Source organism: Mauremys mutica, chromosome 12 (assembly GCF_020497125.1).
Source record: "Mauremys mutica isolate MM-2020 ecotype Southern chromosome 12, ASM2049712v1, whole genome shotgun sequence".
In the NCBI taxonomy this organism is placed as follows: Eukaryota; Metazoa; Chordata; order Testudines; family Geoemydidae; genus Mauremys; species Mauremys mutica.
In genome coordinates, this window is record NC_059083.1 from 64,402,702 (window position 1) to 64,421,706 (window position 19,005).

General features: G+C 45.6%; 1 protein-coding gene across 4 annotated transcripts; it reads right to left on the reverse strand.

Annotated features, from left to right (window-relative positions):
* Positions 1-120: 120 nt before the first annotated feature.
* Positions 121-18,982, reverse strand: HEXD (hexosaminidase D). 4 transcript variants are annotated; one of them, XM_044981785.1, is made up of 13 exons: positions 18,881-18,982; positions 15,657-15,799; positions 14,867-14,976; positions 12,963-13,050; positions 11,966-12,130; positions 9,958-10,141; positions 8,231-8,302; positions 6,386-6,581; positions 4,712-4,794; positions 3,521-3,599; positions 3,337-3,438; positions 2,621-2,710; positions 121-1,547 (listed from the first exon to the last, which is right to left on the reverse strand). In XM_044981785.1, exons 1-13 carry the CDS (start codon positions 18,927-18,929, stop codon positions 1,379-1,381), a joined length of 1,530 nt encoding a protein of 509 aa, XP_044837720.1. In that variant the 5' UTR covers positions 18,930-18,982; the 3' UTR covers positions 121-1,378. The 4 variants fall into 4 exon arrangements, with proteins under 4 accessions (XP_044837720.1, XP_044837721.1, XP_044837724.1 ...); XM_044981786.1 differs by lacking the exon at positions 18,881-18,982 and adding an exon at positions 18,627-18,820; XM_044981789.1 differs by lacking the exon at positions 18,881-18,982 and adding an exon at positions 18,503-18,597.
* Positions 18,983-19,005: the final 23 nt, after the last annotated feature.

A 19,005-nucleotide genomic window follows, 5' to 3' on the forward strand; every position in this document is an offset into this window, starting at 1 on the left:
TACTGTATCTGTCTGCATTTCTCAGTAGTTCAGATATATGCTAATTTCAAAGTACACATTAGAAGTTGGCTCCATACTCATTCTTTAAACTCTGTATTTAGATGTTTCAAGAAAGCAATGAACGAAGCAAACATTTTAAAAGGTATTTTGAATGTTTATTGTAAATTCACACTTGGAGTATCTGGTTTTCACTGACTTATTTTGTGCCCAGTAGTTACAATATGCTTGTTAACCAGTTTACAAGAGCTATGAAACATAAACTTGTGTATAAACCATTAAGAGCCCTCACCTCAAGCACCAAAAGCCTGTGGGTGTCTTTCTATTGACTTCAGACTAGTTTCTAACTTTGCAAGTAGATGCAACAAAAATCAGATTTATAGTTATGAAGCTAACAACTGAAGGGTGTCTGAAGTGATTTGGGTACTTTTCTGTTATGTTGAGAGGCTTTAAGAAACTTCCTCAAATAACCAGACTGCAGTGTTCAGCATGTTACCAAAAATTCATTTCCCACCTCTCATTCCAAGTCCTGTAAGTCCACTGAAGCCAGCTGACTCCTGCTTTGATGCCCCGTCATACACCATGCTGTGATGTCACAGCCCTCAAGGAATCTTTCTCCTGTTTTCCTAAAAAGCCAGTTAAGACCTGTATTTGAATTATTTTTTTTTTTAAAAGGTCAAATTGTGACCTTCAGTTCCAGATCTGAACCTGCTCAAAGCTGGATGTAGGCTTTTTGTTTTTTAAAATTCCTTTCTATACTTTAGAATGTCACAAGCAGAACGTATCCAGAGCCATGGATTGACTGAAGTTTTGTCATGATGCTGCAGTAGGATGTGTACTGGAACAGTGCCTCTGAGCAAGAATCAGATGGCCATAATGGAAGGAGATAAAGACCTACAACAAGGCAGAAGTATGCAGAATCTTGGGGGGCATTCAGCTCATACTGGTGAGCGACTGGAATTTGCCACATTACTTTTTCAGGTCACTTTTACCTAAAAGAGAGAGATTTTTGAAATTCAAGATCTGTCTTGATGCACTTTCTCCTTTCCTTATACTCTGACTACTAAGGACACAGCCAAGCTTGGCCTCATTCTTGCTTTCATTGTTATACACAGGAGTAAGTCTGGTCAAGTACGCACATTGCTGTAGCTGATTTCAGAGGCTGAGTTTCGGCATTGGTTGGAGGTAAAGATAGAACCCCACATCTTCATACTTCATCATTCTAGCTTCAAATTCCTTGCTGTGGATATGGTCCAACTCAACTTCAGTGAAGTTGCATCCACTTTATTCCATGGGTGGTTTAAGCTCTGGCTATACAGTTACTCATGAATTTGCACCAGCCAGGGTCTCAGATCAGACATTTGGCAGTTTCTGAGGGCAGCTAGGATTGTGCTTGTATTGCTTTATCTAGGTCATCCACTACTTCCTGCAGTTTGTGTAAGCTGGGATGGACATTCTCCTCCATCCACTCTTCTAGGGTACACATGTAGAAAACTCTCTCAAGGGCTGCTTGAAGCTCTTGCATCACAGCATTCCACTTGGCTAGAAGACTAAACAGAAACCAAAGGAAGAAGTGAACAGAGCATGCTACAGTTCATGTTCTTCACCAGAATTATTAGCCAACTGCACCAACTACATTTGCAATTAAGTCATGACAAAAGAGATGAGATGAGATCACCAGGTGACCCTTTGCAGAGAGAAGAAATGGAATTCTAGCATACTGTGCTGGAGCTTTAAAGTTTCACTTCTCCTGCAGGAAAGGACGTATCTTTTACAGGACTGCAATGGATTTAAAGCTGCAGGACTGTACCTTACATTTTGGGGGCAGTTAACTTCTGCATCTCACTCATTCAGTGGTTTTAAAAAATGGTGCAAAGGTGTATAAGTTAATGAGGAACTGTCCTTTTTTTTTTTGTTCTTGAAACCTGACCTTGAATTAGTAGAGATTTAAGTCACTAAAGCAGTTTTTGAAACTTAAACTCCCCCTGCCATAGTAACTCTTAAAAAATCAGCATATCATATGAATTGACAAAATAGGCTTTAACTTTGGAAGGATTAGATTTTTATTGGTAAATGTTGATTTCACCATACATACACACACAAACCACCCAAAAAGAATTTCCATTGATGATAGGAATGCTGGTTGAAAACCTTACTTTGTGTGAGTCCCACCTTAATGAGTATAAAATGTGTTGTAATGAATGCTGCTTAAAAACATGTATTTACAGCTCTGCTAAAACAGCTGGCTTATAAAGCTTTAATTATTTGAATCTCAAAGTCTGTCAAATAATTATTGTCTGACCTCCTCCACCCTCCTGATTTCCCACAACTGTGAAAATTTAAATAGATAAAAATATACACTGATATACTAAACAAGACCATGAATTGCATTGGCAGTGGACTGGGAGTCAGAGGATCGGCTTCTATTCCAGATCCTACCACTGCATAGTCATTTCCTTTCTGAGTAGCTGTCTCCCCAAAACCTATATGCTTCATGTTCGATTGTTTTATAACAACTAGGTTGCTTAATGTTGACTTATTCCAAACAGTGGTGCTCAAGCTTGAAATCACAGAATGATGTTTTAAACACAAGCTTTATTTGCAAAGTGGACTGTTGAGTTACCTTAGTGCATCCGGCTGAAAATGATGCATCATTATAGGATGAACAATCCTCCTCTTTCTGTGGTAGGGGCTGAACCAGCCTGTGACAAACCTGAAAATACATCTCAGCCTGAATATTCCTTGAAACAGCAGTGACTGATGGGGACAGATGGCTGCAGGCCAGACTGAGGTGATTTAAGAAGTGGTTTAAGTTGGAATCTCCCTCACACTGAGGTAGACACCCTTGCACAGTTGTAGAATGGATCTAATGCGGTCTAAATTAGTGTAAGGGAGTCTAATTTATGCCATTTTACACATCACCTTTGAATTTGGTTGAGAATTATAGTTTGTGTCCTAAGGCACAATATTTTGCCTTTATAACTTGAACACTAATCTTTTTCTCACTAGAACTTTCAGAAATTACATTTTGTCTTCAATGGCAGTAAAACTCTGATTCAGCAAAGAATTTAAGCACATGCTGTGATAAAAAGGGATGGACTTAAGCAAGTGTTTGGGCAATTTGCTGAATCCAGGTCTAAATGTGTTATCCTCTGCTAGTATCACTCTATTTCAGAGCAGAGGGTCATGTAACGCCTTAGCCACCAACTAAGCTTCACAACTAAGAACATTAGTCACCACAGAGAAGTCAATTTAAGTTTTCTTGTACCATTTATGTACATTATGGGCCAATCACTTATGAGGAGACAGCAAAAATACCAAGTTGATTTTTTTTCTTACCTGTTTCTTTCAAGAAGTTCATCTACGGAGGGCTTCAAATAGAAGCAGACCTGAGTCACAAGTGTGAAGATGTCACTCCCTGGAAAGGTCCCTGAACTTTCACTGTCCAAAGAGAATATGTCAGTCTCCAGAATTACATCACAACACAACAGGAAGCATCTGAATCCAGCAAGTGGGGCTTTACCTCATGAAAGTGTCAATTTCCAGACCTGAGAGCCCCAGCTGTTTCTCCACATTTTCTTTAACCTTTTCAGAATAGCCACCTGGGCAAAGGACAGTCAAAGTAAGAGGGGAGCAGAGGAAAAGTGAAGCCTCTAATGGTAAAATGGGGATACAAATAGCTATAATACGAGTAAGGAGGGATTTTAACTCTGCTTCCACTGAAGTCAATGGTAAAACTCCCATTCACTTAAACAGAAGCAGGGTTAGGCCAAAACTGAGTACTTATGAAAATCCTCCCTACAGACTTCAGTACAGCGTGTTAATTCTCCATTGAGAAATTACTACTGCCACCCCAGGCCTGTCTGCCTAGTTTTCTTTACATTGCATTTCCCTCTTAATATTTTTAGATGTCTTAGTTTTTTAAAAAAAGTTTCAGGAGGCTTTCCTAGCCCCTAAAAGAAGACATGCAGAAGACAGAACTGACCCTTGCAGAATTCTACAGGTTAAGGCCTAGTCTACCAGTATAACTATTTAGGTTAAGGGTCTTTTTTTTCTGAAATGGTTATACCGATTCAGTTGCTAGTGTGGATGCATTATACAGGTATAAATACCTTCTACTGGTATAGCTTATGCCCCTTCCCATATGGGAATAAGCTATACTGCTACAAGCACCTTTATGCTGGTATAGCTGCATCCATTTTAGGGGGGCTGTCCTCCTTTATCCACATTGGTATAGTTTAAGCAGAACAATTCGTGGGTGTAGACAAGACCTTAGACTGAAATGTGGTCTATGTGTAACTAGTCTCATTTCTGTATGAGCAATGAGTCAAAAATCAGTTTAAGCAGATTTGTTTCAAAAGCAATTCATAGCTTCTAATGCTAAAAAAGATTACACTTGAGAAAGGAAATCAATGTCAATTTATGCACTACTCAAAAACACAAGAGGATTAGTATAATAAGGTTCTTTATTAAATTAATGGACCCACACAATGGGTGGAAACCACAGCAGCTGCTATTACCATAGTCATGCCTGTGTGCCTATAAAGAGTATGAAATTAGATCAGAAACACATTGTTTATAATCTAACAATGTTCATGATCACAGACATGCCTGTTACATTTAAGAGGTGGTTTGATCTTGCAGAATTTTAGTCACAGTTAACTTTCCTTTGGAATAGGTATTAGCTCTGATAGAAGATATAGGCAGTGTGTACCATTCTGTAGTGCCTGTAGACACACAGCTAGTGATGGGATTCCCACTGGAAGAAGCTCACATAAGACAGAGAAATGGTCATACCTGAAATAAATAAATGTCCATTCAGTGAATGCTTTGCTGTAAATGGGTGTTATAACTGTGCTAAATGTTAGCATTTCATCCAACAGTCTTGAAGTGTTTTACAAACATTAGTCCATCTCAGGATAAAGCACATCCTAACTCCCCCTCCGAGATACAAAGGGATAATTATACCTCTGTTACTGATGAGGAAACTGAGAAACAGATTAAGTAATTTGCCCAAGGAAAATCAGGGTCAAAGCCTGAATTAGAACTCAGGATTTCTGGCCTTATCTTAGATCAGGGGTAGGCAACCTTTCAGAAATGGTGTGCTGAGTCTTCATTTATTCACTCTAATTTAAGGTTTCGCGTGCCAGTAATACATTTTAACATTTTTAGAAGGTCTCTTTCTATAAGTCTATAATATATAACTAAACTATTGTTGTATGTAAAGTAAATAAGGTTTTTAAAATGTTTAAGAAGCTTCATTTAAAATTAAATTAAAATGCAGAGCCCCCTGGACCAGTGGCCAGGACCCAGGCAGTGTGAGTGCTACTTAAAATCAGCTTGCGTGCCACCTTCGGCATGTGTGCCATAGGTTGCCTACCCCTGTCTTAGATTATACCTCTGTCCCATGAAACGCTTTTCTCCTTCTAATACTTACAATTATTTCCTCACGCAGCTTTGTGGTATTTGAAACCATCATTACAATAGTTTATTCTTTTAACTACTCCATCTCTGGACTTGGGTATTAACTAGAGCAGCGTTGGAAGGAGAAACTAAGTGTCTGGCCACATTTCTATGGGGTAGCCCCCATTTTCAAGGGTTTAACTGGACTGGGAGATCAAGCTACATTCATATTTTCATCCCATGAAGGATAAAAATAACTTGTGCTATCTGAGTTAGAGTGCAAACAATTTCAAGGGCATCCTGTGGTATGGTTTGTTTAAATAATCATTGTCTTCAGACAAGTTAGTTGGTATATGGATTAGTCCTATCAATGTTAAATATTAGCATAGGATGAGTAAAGTGGTCTCCATGCACCTGCAGAAAATAATCTGTAATAAATGTGTATTCAATACGTCCCCCCCCACCTCTCACCCAAAAGAAGAGTGAAATAAAACCCAATTCAAGGTGGCACAAAGCAGCATTTAAAAAGGCTGAAATTCCAATCTTCATTTTGCCTTAAGACTTAACTATTGGATGTGTCTCCAACAAGAGTCATTTCTACTGATTAACTCAGTGTGCTACAAAACACAAGCTCCCTCATTAAGAATGTAGTTGAGTTAACGGAGTTTTTTATTCCCAGGAAGAGCAAATATTAATCGTTGTCGGATTTAGACCTGAAGAGCCTTCAGTTTTCCCCTCCACGCTGCATGGCCTTAATGCTCCTGGGCCAGAGGACTGGAAGGAACCTTTTGAGACCCATCAACAATACTCAGTTACTTGGGGAGGGGCTATAAGTGAGCAACAGGAGGCACTGCAGTATTCCCGAGTTCCCTGCAGCACTCTCTGGTCCCTGTGGATCCTGGGCCCCTTTATGCCTATCTTGATATTGTTTGGTGGGAATTTGTTTGCATACATTCCATGGAACTGCTTAAAGAACAGCCCTTACCTTTGCCAGCCAGTCAGGGCGATGCCTTGGAGCATATCAGCAGGGGTGCTGTTTGCCACTTTCAGCCACTGGAGATGGTTTTTTAGGTGGTGTCCAATCAGAGTTAGAGACTGATTTGCCCCAGTGGCTCCTTTAAAGGCACTAGCAAACCACAGCTTGGGGAAGCCACACTTGCGGTACTTTTCAATGAGAAGCACTGAAATATAAGACCAAAGGGACATGTACAGCACAAGGCACTCAGTTTTAGCTGCATTACTCCTGTTCAGAGGAATTCTGGATCCTGAACTCTTCTGCAAAAGATACACAGCTCTGGGTTTGAGCTGGAAGGGGCCATAAGCGTGTCACACTTTCACTCATTGAGACACACAGTCCATTTGTTCACCAAAGGCTATTCTGGATGCAGGCTCTGAAGCCAAAGTCCATTTGCAGGCAAATGTCCCCTACCGGCTTTTAGTGAGAGTCTTGCTGTCTACAAGATCAGGCCCATATTCTCAAGGTACTTCATTCAGGATCTGATTCTGAAAACCTCGCTCATGTGAGGACTCCTCGCATGGCCAATTGTTACTCACTTGAGTAAGGACTGCAGAATTGGGCATCTGGAATACCCTGCTGTTACAGCAGAGTCCACACAGGGCCAATTTCTTCTTTCACTCTGGGGTAAATCAGAAGTTACTGCCCCCAAAGATTTACACTGGTGCAGATCAGAAGAAAATCAGACCCAATGAATTCAAACACTTGGGAGATTTAAGTTTCATCTCTAGAGTGCTAAGAAAGCTGGGTGTATACCTGAATCTATGGAACACCAAACAACTGTTAGTTACTGTAGCACCTAAGTCCTGGTCTACACCTAAAACAGAGATCGATCAAGCTACATTTCTCTGGGCTGTAAAAACATAGACGCAGCCAGGTCAATGGAAGAATTCTTCCATCAACCTAGCTCTTGAGGTGGTGGATTTACTACAGCAATGGAAACATTTCTTCCATCACTGTAGAAAGTGTCTACACTACAATGGCAGCTCTTGCAGTATAGACATACCCTAAGCATTTGAATACAAAATCTTTAAGGCTTGATCCAACTCCCATGGGAATCAAATACGAGCCTTTTCTCTGACTTCCAGGGAACTTGTATGAGGCCTTTAGGGTGGGATTTTCAGAAGTGCTCACTATTGGCCTAACTGGACTCACTGAAGAATGCTCATTAACCTTCAACAGAAGCAGAGTTAAGCCAACGCTAAGGACGTTTTCAAATGAAACCCCTTATTGACTATGCTGAGTGCCCAGGCCAATAAAAACAAGATGACAGGTAGGTGTGAAAATCTTGATCTTAACAGATGAAAATCCTTCACAACAGGAGTGGAGAGAGAAAAATAAAGTTAGATGGAACAGGTACAATGCCATGAAGTCAGAGCAAAGGGGTTTGCTTACAACTTCATTTTGACAGTGTAAAATGGTGCGAGATTCTTGATGACAAATATAAGGTGTCTTTTAAAGAAGTGACATGCCTAAAGTCTATATTCAGTTTAACAGAAGGGGAGGGTAGGATCGTCTTTCCATATATTCTGCTAGAAAGAAAGGGGCCATACTCCCCTTGAAAACCTTCCCAGGAGCAATAAATCAGCGTGCACAGATTCTAGCAAGATCTGCATAGTTGTCTCCATCACTTACAGAGATTGTTATAATTAATATAAGTTAATATTAATATTAGTTAGTAGGAGAAGGTTTATTTAATATAGCAAAAGCTTCTGGTGTCTGGGGACCATGTGACGTAAGAATTAGAAACTGGCCATTTTTAAGTTAACTGAGCACTTTGCATGCTCTGAGTAGTTCAGAACCAACAGTACAAACCTTTGTCATCCTCGTCAAGATCCGCTGCATAGTCCCAAATCATTGGCTCCATTAGCTGAGCTACCCCGGACTCTAAAAGGAGCAGAATTTATTTTAAATGATGCAAAACGGTCAGTTAAAGCTGCTTGTGTGTTAATGCTGCAGTAATCAGCCCTGCATCAAACCCCACGGGATGGGTTTGTCAGCCTTGGATGTAGATGTTCTCTACCTACAGAACAGACAAGAACACAGGCAGCTCCAGAGCGCAAGTCTCTCCTGGCCTCTCCCTGCAAACTCTGGTTTAGAGAGGACTCTTCCAAGGTGAGAGGCAGTTCAGGCTCCACTCAGTCCTTAGATTCTTTCCTGAGACTGTCAACAAAGAGACCAATTAGTGACCATCCATAGGATGGACACCTGTCTATTGGCCAGACTAAGGCCATATCAATTGAAGTATTGGTACAGCTGCACCGCTGCAGCACGTCTGGTGAAGACACTCTACTCCGACAGGAGAGAGCCAACTCCACAAGTGGCATAAGCTTTGTCGGCAGGAAAAGCTCTCCCATCGACAAATGCTTCTGTTGGTGTAATTCATGTCGCTCAGGGGGGTGGAATATTCACACCCCAGAGTGACATAAGTTTTGCTGAGATAGGTGGTAGAGTAGACATAGCCTAAGAGTCCTTCATCTCTAGCCAGTCTCATTATCAGTCTCCTGGGCTTACCAGTGCATGTGGTTACAGGAACAAAGGATCCTGCAAAGGGTTGATCCTGTATTCTTTGCACATGTCAAACTTCCTCCAACTTCAGTGCAAATTCTGTATGTACAAAGGTGCAGGTTTGGTCCCAAGTTACTTTGTAATTCACTTGGATTTAAACACTGAAGAATACCTGGCCATGCAGAAGCTGCTGCCAAGCAAAAATTCAGTGTTTAACCCAAACCCCATTTTAAACTGTTCAGAGCAGGTCTTCATGCTAGCGTGGTGACAATGCTGCTGGCTGGCTGGCTGGCTCTCTATTTGTACCAGGGCTGCACCAAGTTTGGCAATAGTTGGAAAAAGGCTAATGTGAACGAGGCCACTGAGCAATCCCACAGTTCAGTTCTGGACATCGCTGTCATATCCACAGCGATAAACCGCAATGTCAAAGACACCCGGTCATGGCTTCTCTCCGTTAGTCTGCACCATGGGCATGCAGGCACTTCTGTGGAGAGCAACTACTAACTGGTGCACAAAACACTGCCCAGGCGTGTGTGGAAGTTGAGGCTAAGGACACTGATTCAAACCTCTGTCTTTACGTAAAGCTCCATGAGATTTTTTTTAAATGGTCAGAGAGAGAAGATAAAGACCCACACATGGCATCTTGATCTATGTTAGGTACTTATATGGCCCTTGTTACCACAGTATCTGAGCACCTCACTATTTGTAATGTATTTATCCTCAGGACTGGCCTGTGAGGTAGGGCAGTGCTATTATCCCCATTTTATAGAGGGGAAACTGAGTCACAGGCTATGTGACTTGCCCAAAGTCACTTAGGAAATCTGCAGCAAAGCAGGGAATTGACACCAGGGCTCCTGAGTCCTAGGCTAGGGCTCTAACTACTGGGCAATCCCTCTCCTCTCCTTAGCTCTTTGTGAAATCACTTCTTACCTCTTCCTAATTGTCACAACTGAATGACGAGTTGCCCAGTAGAGTCTGTTTCAAAAGTGGGTATATAGAGTTGTTATGAGAGGTGTCCTGCCCAGCTCACATACCTGTCAGTGTTTCCTCACTCACTCCCCTGAGCATATCATCCCACACAATGGGCTTCACCTCCGGATGAGACGAGACCATGCAACTTGCAACAGCTTTCATGTGGGACAGACACAGCTTCTCTATGCTGTTCTCTTCTTTCTGCAGCCATTGCTTTGACTCCTCCCCTTCACCGAGATAGTAGACCTGGGGGCACCAACCAAAAGACACTGCTTTATCATAGAGGCTCTTTTAATATGTCTCCTCCTTCATCCCTGTCTCCTCTTATTCTCCCTTTGGCTGATCAAAGAGAAGAGAAAAGGGTAGGGAAGGATGGATTCCCCATCTATTCAAAAGGAAGACACAAGCTCAGAGTTTCCCAAGAAATCTCCCTGTCGAAGCCTCCCTGAGCCTGTAGCAGGCAGCAAGCACAGAGCATCCACACGTTGGTAAGATGTTGACCTATAATTCTGTTTAAATCCCATCCCACAGCTCGTAAGCACTCCAGTCTCAGTAGCTTTCGTGTGGGGCTCCAACAGCCCAGGGAGGCCTCTACAGGCTTCTGAAGACCCGTGTGCTGTGATGGCTGAAAGTCTGCACAGAAACGAAGGGGTTAAATATCCTAATGAATTCAACTACTTAAAGAAAACATTTTCAGTGACTCTGGAAGTTAGAATAACCACCTCCTGGAAAGAGTGGGCAGAACCTTGAGGTATAACTCCTCCAGGAGCCTGAACAATCCTGTCAGCTTCCCTAAGAGCCATCACACCTGTTTTCAAATCACACAGTGACAGGCATGTTGGAATGTGGCTCTGCACCCTAGGGTTAGAGTTCCTGTGGTAAGGGTACTTGGAGCTAGGGTTAGGGTTCTTATGGATAAGACTCCTCTCTCTAGGGTTAGAGTTCCTATGGGTGGGGTACTTGGGGCAAGGGTTAAGGTTCCTATGGGTTGGGCTCCCTGCCTTAGGGTGACTCTGTACATCTGCCATCCATTTGCCTGTAGAATTACCTGGGTGCTCTCCATCAAACTCATCACAGCTAGAAACAAGGTTAAGGCACTGAAAATCATGTGTAGATATCAATGGGCTTGGAGAGGGGTGAGGGAGAGATTATGATCCCGGAAAACTAGGTCGGCGTTTCCAAGATGGTTAATGAACAAAAGTGCCTCAGCCTAATGCTCTTTATATATCCATTCATGTGACTGTGGATGTTCTCATTATGAGAATCCCTAATCCTAACCAATGTACCTGGCACTACTTCTACAAAGTGGTATAGTGAGGGGATATGGCTTTGATTTTTGGGACTTTAATATGACCTTATCATACCAAACCACTTTGCAGACAGAAATCACTTAGCACACCAGTGAAGTGCAGCTACCTCTGGGATAGCTGGTGCCAGTTGCGTAACAGCCCATATCAGCAGGAAGAGAGGACTATGTCACCCAACAGAAACTGCAGGAGCATTTTTGTCAGCAGAACCTATGTTGCATTATTTATTATTTGTATTGCAGAAGCAGATAGGAGTCGTGGCCCAGGACCCCATAGCGCTAGGTGCTGTAAAAACACAGAAAAAAATATGGTCCCTGCCCCAAAGAGCCTAACTAAGAAGAAGGAATTTGGCCAGGACAATGGGGCTAATATATAGTTGAACATAACCAATCAGGACCTCAGGTTTGAAATCTGATCCCAAGTGAAGCCCTTTAAGCCAAGGTTACTCAAGCCAAGTGCTGAGCTAGAAGCACTTTTCTGGAGCTAATACTTTACTTTTGATCAACCTATTAAAGAAAATAAACTGCTTCTGTTGCAATCAGAGATATTAAGAATTAAAAATGACTTTTAGATTTAGCTTCTTAGACCTGGAATCTTGCTGGTTCCCTTGCCTGAAAAGGGAATTCCACTCAGATATGTTCTCAGCATCCATCACTAAATTCACGGGGTCCCTGGTCCACCCAGACACAAAAAGATTTCTGCGTGAACCCTTGCTTTGTCCCTCAGCACTTTAGAGAAACTGTGTCGTTAAGGAGAATCATACCTCATCAGAGCCTATGTGAAACCATCGTAAGCCATCGTGCAGCGCCACCACCTGATCAATCATTGCACTGACCAGCATCAGGGATTCCTCTTTGTGTGGATTGAGGGCGTTTGGAAACATCTCCACCTCCCGGAGGTGAGAAAACTCTTGGTGTTTTAGGACAAACTACAAAAAAAAAAAGAGATGAGATGTACGGATGAACCACAAAATGACTGCAAGATTGACACATCTATGGTACTGTCTCATTGGGGTCCAATGGATGCTACTGTTACAATTTTGGAAACTTTGCTGTGCTCAGGAAAATGACAGAGGCAGAGGACAAGCCAGAGCCAGGCACAGCAGAGGCAGGACACATTCTGCTGCTCCCATCCTTCCATAGAGCATCTTAGCCCAGACACCGCTGAGCAGTGGCTGCTCTCCCAGATCAGAGGGAGCCGCGCACCCCATCACACTCATCTCACTGCTATAACCAACATATGTATACGGGGGTAACATGGATAACTCAGGAGGTTACAACTGCATTGTCTGTGGTGCCTAAAACCTACAGCAGGGAGGGAAGTGCTGACTGGAGTGGCAAGGCAGGTGGTGTGGAAGGCTGATTGGGCTGGGGGGTGGAATTCTACAACAGAAAAATTCTGTCAGTTTATCTACTGGGGAGGAAAAAATCATCTTGTTGTTAAAGCCTGGGAATGGGAGATCTGGGTTCTATTCTTGGCGCTGCCACTTATGTCTGCTGTGAAGTCACATCCCCCCTCTGTGCCTCAGCTTTCCCACATAAAAACTGCGATAAGAGAACTCCCTGTCTCACTGGAGAGGTTGAAAGAATGAATTCACTAGTGTCATTGGGGTGCTCTGGATTGCTGGATGGAAGGTGCTGTTAAAAGTGCAGAGTAATATTATCCCCCAAATGCTAAACACTAGAAACGTCAATGACCCACGGCCTACTCCCTGCTTTCCAGAACTCTCTAACCTACACAACATCCAGACATGCACTTACTTCCATGTGTCCAAAGGTCTGCACCAGAGGGATAACTTCTAACTCATGCAATTTTGCCAAATATAAAATCTCTTTAATCTCTGAGGCACTAGGAAAAGAGAGAGAAAGAAAGCAAGAGAGAGTGAGAGTACACGCACTTGGGTTATTTACACCAGGATCCTGGGACAGGATTTTTAGAGTTAACCAAAGCCAGGACCATGTCAATTTCAGAAGGATGATGTTCTAATATGTATAAGGCACCTTTTATCCCAAAGCTCTTCACAGGCTTTACTGACAGTACAGACTGCAATTCACTGTATAGACAGAAATCACAGGTAAAGGCTTCATAGAGTTAACATTGGACAGTAACACTAACACAACTGGAAGGGAAGCATTTACCTTATGCAACTGGAATGCAGGGGTATTTATGGAGCAGAACAGAAACACCTCCGTTGGCATTTGGTCTGGATACTAGGGCTAATATTACCTATATCTGTGAAAATTATCCTGGGATCCTTAGTGACCATGTGTGGTGTGGTCAGAATCCTGCTTTTATTTCTAGTCTAAAAGCTGGCATCTTTGGCAGCTGCTTCATACCATGCTGTGCTGTCAGTCCAGTACAAGTACTTGGCACTCAGATATAGCTCTGTATGCTTTTCAGAGTGTTGTACAGCCATTACAGTAACTAATCTCACAACACCCCAGAAGGCAGATAGGTAAGTATCATTATTCCCTTGGGGACACTCAACACAGAGGTTAAGTGATTTTCCCAGGGCCACAGAGGGAGGTAATGGTAAAGGTAGGATTGAACCTCAAGAGTTCCCGACTCCCAGCTCCGTGTTCAGTACATTAGACTACACCTCAGCTCAGCTCTGTATTGGACAGAACTGTCTCATCTACTGAATCGCCTGCACTACTTCCTTGAGTTTTCCCGACAGCAGTCCCAGCCAAATCCTGACTTGGCCCAACAGAGAAGATCCCAAGACTGTGGACCAGATTTAAGGTGAAGGGCTGATTTTACATGCAGAAAAATTTAACAAGGAAAATGCCAAAGCTGTGTTCCTGACAGACACAAATGGGAAACAGCAAATACACCTCTACCCCAATATAACGCGACCTGATATAACACGGGTTTGCACATAGCGCGGTAACCTCAGGGCTCCAGCAGCGGGGCTCGGGCGGCACTTTAAAGGGCCCGGGGCTCCGGCTGCTGTGGGGAGCCCTGGGCCCTTTAAATCACCCCTGGAGCCCTGCCGCTGCTATCCCAGGGTTGTGGCAGCAGAGCTTGGCTGGCGATTTAAAGGGCACAGGGCTCCGGCTGCTGCGGGGAGCCCCGGGCCCTTTAAATCACCGCTGGAGCCCTGCTGCCGCTACCCTGGAGCTTTGGCAGCAGGAATCAGCTGGCGATTTAAAGGGCCTTGGCTTCCCGCAGCGGCCGGAGCCTGGGGTTCTTTAAATCACCACTGGAGTCCTGCCACCGCTACCCTGATATAACGGGGTTTCACCTATAACGCGGTAGGGATTTTTGGCTCCCGAGGACCGTGTTAGAGGTGTACACAGTCACCAGCAGCACATGTTCTGCTCCATTCCCCCCTGACCCCAGGACTGAGGGGAGGCTTGCTGTTGCATCTTCAGCCCATTCATAATGCACTTTCACTTTCCTTATGCCCCCTATTGCAGCTACCATCCTTCCATGCATGGACTGTATGACACTCCCTTTGGAAACCATCAGTAGCAGCTTCACCAATGATTCCTCTGGACTCTTAAGAATGGCATGTGATACTCCTCTCCCACCCCAAGGAGCTTCTACAGCTGCTCCAGATGGTCAGTCCAAGAGTCAGAGACCAGGACTCAGCCTGTAGCCTCCTCCCTAGCAGTATGAAGGCCACCTGACGACCCTTGCAAGATTCATTTGACTGCAATACCTGTAAGCATGCTCTGCTCTGAGTGGCTTCAGCTCTCCCTCATAAGGAAACATGTCCTCATACTCAATGAGAAGGCCATTGGCACCAAGGGTACGAAATAAAGGAAAGATCTGCAAGAGAAAGAAACCACTGCAGATCTGTGTCTGGCTTGTAATAACGATATCCATGTTCACAACGAACAAGCTTAACAAGCTCATGTCTTACAGGTCCCGGCCTGCATAATTCCCAAGGTAACAAAGGCATCAGGATGTGAAGAGGAATCTTAACTTTTCTTTGGCAGTCTCTCTGGCACCAATGTGGAGTATTTCATTCACAGTGAAATCAGGATCCAAGATATCAAGAAGCCCAGAGCTGGTTGGCTCAAATGTGAACAGATACAACCACAATCAGATGCTTCACTTGGACAGAGGACTCTGCTTAAGGTTTTCCTTAACTAGAATCTGAATTCCTTATGCAGCTGCAAAGCATTACAGTTATTGTGTGTGGTGGATTGAGTGCTGGTGAAGGAGGCTGGAATGAAAGCTTAATCTGCAACAAGTGGAAATCCTAAATCATTATTTCCTTCTAGGAAAGGACTAAGGTTACTGCAGTTTACAGTAAGCACCCTAAATAAGTTCTAATGAGACATTCTGGCCTCTGGATAAACCAAATTTTTTGCTCTCCCCAATCAAAGCCATATGGGCCACTACATGCTCTCTTGCATTATATTCCCAGTGTGACCTCTAGCTGAGGACTGGAATCATTTCAGAGATGATTCAACAACCCCACTTGCATGCAATAAGTGTGTTACCTCAGCCAGGTAGGAGACCTTTGGTGGAGCACCTTTGAGATCCAAGTGCACTAAGTGCAGCCCAAATGGTGAGGAGTCCGTCATTTTGTTTTCTTCCATCTTCTTAGCATGGCAACAGTCTTCAGCAAAACCCAATATTTGACCTTGAAGAGAGCAGCAAAACTTATTACTCGGAGCATTTCCCCCCACAATTAAATATGGGTCTTAAGTACAGAAGTCTCATGTATGCAAGATTTAGCCCAATTTTCTTAACCGGGGGAAGAGCTGCATTTATAAGAAGGTACTGTACTAAAAACACAAGCTAAACCATTGGTGCTGAAACACAGATCGCAGGCCCAGTTCTATTCCCAGCTACATCATATCCACGAGACTGGCACATGCGAGGGCAGAACCGGACAAGGGATTCCTGGCTTGTAATTCCACAATGGAGAGAGTTGTGAATTTCACACATCTGTGGCACCTTTTACTCAAAGATCCAAATGTGATTTACAGGCAGCCACTTAACCTCTCTACCCCTTTGTGAGGAAGCAGAAAAGGGTTATTATCCCTGTGCTACAGATGGAGAAATTTGGAAAGGGTGACACTGAGAGTTAAAAGTCAGAGAGGATGTCCGTGGGAAGAGGGCTGATTCCATGTTGTAAGTGGACAGAAGATGCAGCTAAAACACTTGGTGTTCCAGGCTACCCATCTATCTCAAGCGAGAGTCTGGACATTGGTATGAGGCCACAGGGTATTAGATTAACAATATCAAACACCACCTTCTTATGCCACACACGGGCTCCCAGGGCCTGTTCATAATCACATCTGCTGATTTAGTGACAGAACAGTTTGACGACTCTTTGCTCCTCAGAGAAAGCCCAATGCTGGGAAAGTGAAAGACTTCCCCCATCTCCTGCAGCACTGACAGATTTGTGATTAGACTCATAGAATATCAGGGTTGGAAGGGACCTCAAGAGGTCATCTAGTCCAACCCCCTGCTCAAAGCAGGACCGATCCCCAGACAGATTTTTGCCCCAGATCCCTAAATGGCCCCCTCAAGGATTGAACTCACAATACTGGGTTTAGCAGGGCAATGCTCAAACCACTGAGCTATCCCTCCCCCCTAAGACCACACCTGTGTCCCTGCCACAGAGAGCAGTGAGCTGACTGAGGGTAATGAAGCGGGGCCCTGAGGCTGTGCGGGCCTTGCTGAGGGCGACTGAGGAAAAACTTGTCCTACAAAGCCACCATCCCTGGCAATGATGCACTGGCCAGGCAGCGCCCGCTGGAATCTCAGACCCAGTACCATCAGCTCTGGTGAGCCAGGGAGTGCGTCTGGCCTGGCTACAAGCTCTAGCCCTCTGGTAAATTTCAGTCCTGCTTATGTGGGGGCAGGGCAATCCCTCTCTGATTGGTAGCCTGTCCCACTCACCCACCTCCTCAAGAACAGCAGCCAATCAGAGTGTCTGTAGGAAGTCCCAGGTGCTGACACTGTTTCTTACAGGAGGAGAGGAACAGGAAAAGCTGAGCAGATCAGGGCTCTGCTCCCCCAACCCTCCTGTGAGCAGCAGGGATAGAACAACACCTTTGCTCCCCCTGGATGCAGCACCCAGCCTTGGAAGGGGAGGGGAAGAACCCTTAGAGATCAGGGGAGAATGGATTGTGCTGTCTCCCACCTTGGCCTGGTGGGGTGGTGGTGGGGGTGAAGATCCCAGGAGCTGCAGGAGGAGCAGAGATGGGGTAGGGGGAGACATGATGGGGAGCTGGGGGGAAAGAACTGGTTGCAGGGCAAGGGATGGGCAGATGTAGGTGGTCCCACCCATGGAGCTGGGCATGGCTGTTGCTGCCTCCCTCCACCACACACTAGGGGGGCCAGGGCAGTTGGAGCCCCCTTCCCCACCCCATACACACACTGGGGGTGGCTGGGACAGTTGCAACTCCTTCCCCACCTCCAGGGCCGCCCAGAGGATTCAGGGGGCCTGAGGCAAAGCAATATTGGGGGCCCCTTCCATAAAAAAAAGTTGCAATACTACAGAATGCTATATTCTCATGGGGGCCCCTGCAGGGCCTGGGGCAAATTGCCCCACTTGCCCACCCCTGTGGGGGGCCCTGCCCACCTCATACACACTGGGGGTGGTCGTGGCAGTTGCAGCCCCTCACCACACACACATACTGGGGGTGGCCAGGGCAGTTGCAGCTCCTCCACCCCCCCACGCACTAAGGTGGCCATGGTAATTGCAGGCTCCCCCCCACACTGGGGTGGCTGGGGCAATTGCAGCCCCCCACCACACACACACACACACACACACACTGGGGGTAGTCGGGGCAGTTGCAGATCCACCCCCCCAATGGGGTTGCCAGAGCGGTTGCAACCCCCAGCACACACACACTGGGGGTGGCCGGGGCAGTTGTAGACCCACACACACACTGGGGGTGGCAGAGGCAGTTGCAGACCCACACACACACTGGGGGTGGCCGGGGCAGTTGCAGACCCCCACCACCACACACACACACTGGGGGTGGTCGGGGCAGTTGCAGCCCCTCACCACAAACACACACTGGGGGTGGTCGGGGCAGTTGCAGCTCCTCCAACCCCCAACGCACTAAGGTGGCCATGGCAATTGCAGGCTCCCCCCCACACTGGGGTGGCTGGGATAGTTGCAGCCCCCCCCCCCCCACTGGGGGTAGTCGGGGCAGTTGCAGACCCCCCCCCAATGGGGTTGCCGGAGCGGTTGCAACCCCCAGCGCACACACACTGGGGGTAGTCGGGGCAGTTGCAGACCTCGCCCCCCCCACACACTGGGGTGGCCGGGGCAGCCCCACTCCCCCGCGCCAGAGCAAGTCTGGCGGGTTTGGATCCAACTCACGATTCGTGGGCGCTGGGGTTGGCCGTGGTTTCGCGCCCGCCCCTAGTCCAGAGCCCGCCCGGCCAGCGGCACCCCCCTGCCCCGGCACCGCGAGGGTTAACGCCCTTCCCGACCCCACTCATACCCAGCAGCAGCCAGACAGTTCCAGGGCTCCGGTCTCTGGCATGGATTGCTCTTGTCTGTCCTGCCACCCATTTCCCTGCCGGCCGTCATTTCTTTGGCCTTTCTCCTGGCTGCTTTCCAAGCGTCTCTGACATGGATTAGTCTGGCCTGCCCCTTCACAGGCTATTATTCTGGGATGGCCTGCTTCTAACCGTGCCTATGCTCTTTCACTCTGATATAGATTGCATTGGCCTGTCTCTTAATCAATTTTCATACCTCCTGCTCTGTCATTCTGGTATAGATCGCTTAGGCCTGTTTCGCTCATCGCTCTGGCATGGACGGCTCCTATCTACTTGCCTTTTCTTGCCTGCCCGATCACTCCGGCGTGGATTGCTCTAGCC

Excerpts from the sequence above, each read along its gene's own strand:
- HEXD (XM_044981785.1), bottom strand. The coding sequence starts at position 18,929 with ATGAGCGAAACAGGCCTAAGCGATCTATACCAGAATGACAGAGCAGGA. Across the intron at positions 14,977-15,656 it reads AGGTCTCCTACCTGGCTGAG|ATCTTTCCTTTATTTCGTAC; the intron begins GTAACACACTTA and ends TTTCTCTTGCAG. Across the intron at positions 3,439-3,520 it reads GAAATTGACACTTTCATGAG|TGAAAGTTCAGGGACCTTTC; the intron begins GTAAAGCCCCAC and ends CTCTTTGGACAG.